The sequence below is a fragment of the Vanessa tameamea genome, chromosome 6 (assembly GCF_037043105.1).
Source record: "Vanessa tameamea isolate UH-Manoa-2023 chromosome 6, ilVanTame1 primary haplotype, whole genome shotgun sequence".
Classification (NCBI taxonomy): Eukaryota; Metazoa; Arthropoda; class Insecta; order Lepidoptera; family Nymphalidae; genus Vanessa; species Vanessa tameamea.
The window spans coordinates 108,781-114,899 of NC_087314.1; the positions used below are offsets into that span (position 1 = coordinate 108,781).

General features: G+C 32.0%; 1 protein-coding gene across 2 annotated transcripts; it reads right to left on the reverse strand.

The window, feature by feature from the left end:
* Window positions 1-1,727: 1,727 nt before the first annotated feature.
* LOC113393398 (uncharacterized) lies at window positions 1,728-4,837 on the reverse strand. Of its 2 annotated transcripts, XM_026630271.2 has the most exons (5): window positions 4,633-4,837; window positions 4,292-4,560; window positions 4,004-4,114; window positions 3,516-3,701; window positions 1,728-3,438 (listed from the first exon to the last, which is right to left on the reverse strand). In XM_026630271.2, the coding sequence occupies exons 2-5, from the start codon at window positions 4,508-4,510 to the stop codon at window positions 2,689-2,691; spliced, it is 1,266 nt and encodes a 421-aa protein (XP_026486056.1). In that variant the 5' UTR covers window positions 4,511-4,560; window positions 4,633-4,837; the 3' UTR covers window positions 1,728-2,688. The 2 variants fall into 2 exon arrangements, with proteins under 2 accessions (XP_026486056.1, XP_026486055.1); XM_026630270.2 differs by having other exon boundaries at window positions 4,292-4,837.
* Between the last annotated feature and the right edge of the window lie 1,282 nt (window positions 4,838-6,119).

The window sequence follows — 6,119 nt, forward strand, 5'->3', positions numbered from 1 at the left end:
ATATTATTTTGTGTACAAAGTAAAAGTTTATATTACATATTTCTTGGTGGTAGGTATTGTGCTAACCCGTCTGGGTAAGTACCACCCACTCATCAGATATTCTGCCAAACAGCAGTACCCAAACAGCAGCAGTAGTTGTGTTCCAGTTTGAAGGGCGAGTGAGCCAGTGTAACCATAGGCACAAGGGACATAACATCTTGGCTCTCAAAGTTGGTGGTACATGGGCGATGTAAGAAATGGTAAGGTCACTACTTACATCAAGTGGCCCATTTATTGTAGTCGGCCTACCCCTACCTTATTTCCAAGGCGACAATTCATAAAAGCTAGACAACAACACGGGATGTACTACGGCGCGCAGGAGTGCGCGATGCGCATTAGTATATCGGCATTAAAATCACACCGCGGGTGTCGGATTGTTTACTGTGTTGTACTTGAAGGTATGGACGTGGTCCCTCCCCTATACCTTCTAGTAGGCGGCTGCTATGTTTTTATTATACATTTCATAGGCTGAACATGAATTACATATTTCAGTAGGCAAGATACTTGAAAAAAAAATACAATAAAACAACAGAACCAGTCTTGTAAATGACATGTAATTTTAAATACTGTAGGTAAACAAGAGATCCGATAGTAATTCCTTTATAACCATAAGGTACAATGTACACATATTACTGACACGTTTTAGAAGTACAGCTAAACAACTTAATTTCGGTACATGTATAATTATTGCATTCAAATTATTTATGAGTCTTGACAGATGAAGGTTCGACGTTACGACACTTCAAACGAATAAATGCTATTGCTGTATTATAATATTGCAAATATAAGACTAGCTACAAAGTTACATCAGCTAAAACCAACCATAATAATCTATATATTTAAAAAGCTTTTAATAGCAAAGGAACATAATCATTTGACACTGCATTATATGGCTACACTGATAAACATCTAAAACTAATCATAAATCAGAAATACTTCAGTACAATTACAAAACTAAGTCTAAACGATAAAGAACCATGTCAAAAAATATACAAAAAATATTTTCTGTGAAAAATAAATGCAATCAACGCGAATTAAACTTGTAAATAACGCAAATATAATACAAAATATTATTTATTTCTCTAATTTTGTAAAAACAACATGGATTACGACTTTATATCAGTACTAAAGGAATGATTCAATCAGGCCGCCTTTATTGTACAAATGAATCGCAATAACTTCCGAACGACAACAGGACGATGTAACGAGGCGCTGCAAGGTGAGGTCGTTGAGAATGCATTAACTGTTTCATATAAATATTAATGTAAAGCTTGGTTAGGACTTTTTAATGACTTTCAAATTACTTTATTTTGCCAAAAGCTCGATTGTTAGCTACAGAAGTCGCCAGTGCTTCTAATGTTTGTGAGCACTGTCCATAAACTAAATTTATAAATATTAAATTTTTTTGGGCTTTCGTTTCGATATATTACATTTAATAATAATTCGTTGATAGTCTTTTGGGTAATGAGACATCATTAGTACACTATTTTAATTGAATATTTATCACTCGAAATATTATGTGATAACAGCCATTTACCATTCATTAAATATATTTGAATTAATTACAAAACGTTAAGAAAATGCAATAATAAAATGATTATAGAAAATCTGAACGACAGACACATTTCTGTTTCAAATATTTTAAAATGATAAACATGTCCACGTCTCGTCGTGTCCGATGGAGTGTGTCGGACACTCACGCAATTGATTAAAAATAAAAAGATGAGTTATAAAATTGCACATAATATAAAAACTTAGTACATATTATATCTGTGTAAACTATCTCTATAATCTATATAACAAACATGTAATAATACTATTTATAAAGTTCAAAGAGTGGAGACAAAGTAATGTATCTGGATACAAGTGGAAAGGGGAGAATGAAGCGTCACATGGCAGTGTTGGATACTCGTGGGCAACATTCACATAGAATGACTAACTTTATAACAATTTCTTATAATTATTAAGAGATCATATTTAGTAATAAGCGAAAACTCTTAAATGCAAATAATTACATTGATTGTCAGTTTCGATAATTTTAAATAATTCTTTCTCGAAGTTTAATTTAATGAGCAATAAATTTAATATTCGAATTTTGATATTTCATTATAAAATTGGCAACAATGAAAAATATACAGCAATATACAAAATCACTCGGTTACTATATAAAAAGGAGTGCTTAGAAATCGTGGATTTGGCCACCATTTTATAAAACACTAAGAAAAATACACAACCATTGTCTTTAGCAATCACACTGCATGCAAAAAATATCCTTAACCTTACAATATCCTCATCTCAGTGCCTATAACCAGAAAAAACGGCCAACAGAGATGCAGATATTGCAATATATGTCGCACTTCGGTTCCTACTCCACACAACAATACACTCATCATCACGAGACATCAGGATCAGAATGAGATTGAAAAATTAATTTAAATTGGTCGATTTTATGATTAAAAGTATCCATCCTAACACATGCAAACTATTGATACATTCCACATAATAAAATAATAAATCTGAATCACTATTTTGTTCTATCCGTGTACTGACTAGCCACCTTGTTCATCCTATTTTTAAATACATGTCTCGTAAACAACATTTAAGCCAATACATATCGCCATACAAAAGTTTTCTGTAAAAGCTATGAAATTATGAGCTAAATGAGCTGAGAGCACTTGTCTTATTATCACATAATTTGTTATCAGTCGAATGCAGAACTAGCTTCTGCATTGGGTCTATAATTATTTTAGAATTGTCTTCATTTTCTATTGCTTGTTCCTTTACTAAACTTTTACCTGTAGCATCTGTCGGCGTCTGGGGCTCATCGCTTACAGTAGTTTTATTGTCAAACACTGGGAAAAAATCTAAATGGGACTTGCCATTGCTCACTGGTCTGTTTATCTTTTCTGTCTTAGATTTTTGCTTTTTAATTTCACCGTCATTTGGTTTTATTGATAGAATGCGTTTTGAAAATTCATCCCAACCTTGTGAAGGTTTTCCTGGTGGAGATTGCCAATCTTTTTTAAATGAACTAGATGGTTTTGTCATTTCATTCGTTGAGAACTTCTGTTGTATGTCATTGATTTGGTTGTGATTTTCTCTACTCGACACTATCTGTCCATACACAGGTGTACAGTAAGTTGTGTCCGCATCTGTGTTCCCACTTCTATTGTCTCTGTTCAAATGATTTTGATTCAATTGACAGTTGTTCATTCCTGAATCAAATTCAGACTTCTGACCGGCATTTTTGAGTATCTGCTTAGATGATTTCACTGTGTTCTTCTTCTCACAGTTCTGTGTTCGGTTCATAGTTCCATTGTCGTATGGTTTACAGTTTCTGCCATTCGTTTGATCGTCTTCATTGACATCCTCATTTCCAATACCATCAATATCATAAACCTGTAATAACACAAAAGTTAAATGAAATATGAAGAAGTAAAATACATGTAATTGTATTGTATGTACATGTACTCTACCTTATACATAACATCTTGATTTAAGCCTTTTTCTCTTTCCCTTTTGTTTTGTACAGCCAGCCACACATCTTTCAGCTCCCCAGCCAAATCTCTATCTTTTAATATAACAGGATTCCTCATTAGCACCAGCCCAGGGTTCATAGCCTCCACAAAGTCACATAACAGACTGACCAAAGCTTCCCTATCCTGTAATATAGTGATTGAATTAGAAGTATATATTCTTTTTATTAAATTATCCTACTTAGGCATTTTATTTTTATTACAAATATAGTTTTATTAAAATTATAGTTGAATGAGTTTTGTAATAAATATTTCCTATAGTTTCCTTTTAAAACATCTATATTTTTTAATACTTGCAAATACTTTATTAGCTTATTGCTTATGTGGCAAGAGTAGAAAAATTATGAAAAACGTATATTATTTGCATAAAAATTTAGAAATATAATCATATATTATACCTCATACTTAAAACACAATTTTAAAATTACCGTTGGGTTGGAAGCATTTTTGCCATTAGCTTTCAATATATCAGGGTTAACCATTACTGCAAATACTAGCAATGGAGGTCGATTACTGTTAGGCCCGCAGCCTTGATGTACCTAGGACATACATTTAAGTCAGATAAAATAACTTGTACTTAACTTCAATTAGTTATTAGCATAACATATATGAGCTTATACTTAATATTATATAAAGGACTTACAATATTGGATTTGTTTTAATTCTTTAATTCAATTTTCGGCACTAATCGGTCAGCATATAATTATTAAATTTACCTGCATCCCACCATATAAGGGTATTGGATCCGAATATTGTTTGGGGTTAGCGATTTTCTGCCATCCCAGTACGTTTATGTAAAGTTTCTCTGTTGTATCCTTTATTGTGTCTTGAATGCACATATGAGGCTGGGGCGGATTCTTAAACTGACGAAAAGCTCTTGATCCACGAACGTATTGTATTGGAACAGTCCTCTCTTGGGGGTTTTGGTTATCCATATCAGTATATTTAAACACTAATAACAACTGAGAAACTTAGCTAAAATACACTAAACATTCGCTATAAATATCAATAACCAATAATGACATTTCTAAAAGGCCTCACTACCGATCTGACTTACAAGTTTATTGAACCCTTGCACGATGAATTGAAACACGATTTAGTTTTTAAAACAATCGTTTATCTCTCAATGCGTTTATTTATTTTTCGTTTCTTCATAAATATTTTTATTAAAACCATAAATCTGTAAATAGAAATGAAAATAAAACTTCCTTACAAGAGAAAAATGTCAAAAGGCGGATAACTATTTCTTTTTTTAATCTACTCGTGCTGTGGAAGTCAGTTTTTATTGTAAAAAATATATTTATTTAGATATATGGTATGAATAATAATCATAAAATGATTTCCTAATTCCTAATGAATTTTGTATAAGGAATAGTTTGTGTATAATATGGAAAATATTACGGATAATATTTATGATTGAGCTACCAAAGAAGACGCCAGTTCAGTGATGTTCTTAATGTTACCCATTTCTACATTTTTATTATTATTATATAGGTTTTAGATATTACTGAATATCTCTCAATTGGTTTATCACACACATTTTGTTTTGGATATGTAAAGTAAGTGTCACTAGTAGTAAATAAATGTACGTGTTTTTTTTGGAGACCACTAGTCCATTACTCATCTATTGCTGACTATATTTTTACTATTGACATAATTGTGATAATTACCGTACTTGTCTTTAATTATTAGTAAATAATAAAAACATGTTACTGATTTAAAAAATATATATATATTGTAGCATTATACTAGCGTATGTGATCTTATTATGTAGATACTACATCTGTGTCGTACAGCGTACTCATTATGAGATGTTTTATGCATGTCCAATGAAGAGATAAAAATCTTATATAAATCATATTACTTTTTCACAAATGTTAATAACTGATAATTCATTAAAGAATCCAAGGAAGTAATTAAGCTACACTTTATTAGGTCCACCACCAACAATCACGTAACTAGGCAGCATATATAATGAAATATAATTGGATACATCAAGTAACGTCACTATAACCCGATTTAAAGTGGCACAAATATTTTAGACAAGTCTGAAAAAAACTCGTTTGTATTGTGCTGCCAACTGACTTTACATTGTATGCAAGGATATAAAAAGAGTTTAAGAGTAGGATCAACTGCTTTACATGCTTTCTTTTGTATAGGAATGTCCACATATTCAATTGACTTCCAGACTCTCGTTTTTATCCGCTCGATTTGGGGTTTGGACCTAGGAACTTGGTATGTGCAGCTTTATATCGAGCCACTAGTCCAACTAGGCAGTTTCAAATTAAACATTCCGTTTAAGCATGTACATTTTATTGTAAACAGGCTTCTCAACTAATACACCTATTTATATACTCTTCGGACAACCGCCTATTCAAAATGTCTGGCAACCCTTCTGCTGTGGCTGGTCAATAAGCGATTTACGCGCGCTTTTATCTGTCAGAGCAACACGTAATTCATAAATTGTGTCATATGTCAAAATTCAAACGACAAACCGAAAGTGTAAATATTTGCAATTTGTATGAACATAAAAATAATTGTTCA

What these genes read in the sequence shown, in the direction of transcription:
- LOC113393398 (XM_026630271.2), bottom strand. Translation starts at nt 4,510, where the DNA reads ATGGATAACCAAAACCCCCAAGAGAGGACTGTTCCAATACAATACGTT. An exon ending in CCTTATATGGTGGGATGCAG is followed by an intron (nt 4,115 to 4,291) that starts GTAAATTTAATA and finishes TGTATGTCCTAG; the next exon opens with GTACATCAAGGCTGCGGGCC. An exon ending in ATCAAGATGTTATGTATAAG is followed by an intron (nt 3,439 to 3,515) that starts GTAGAGTACATG and finishes GTGTTATTACAG; the next exon opens with GTTTATGATATTGATGGTAT.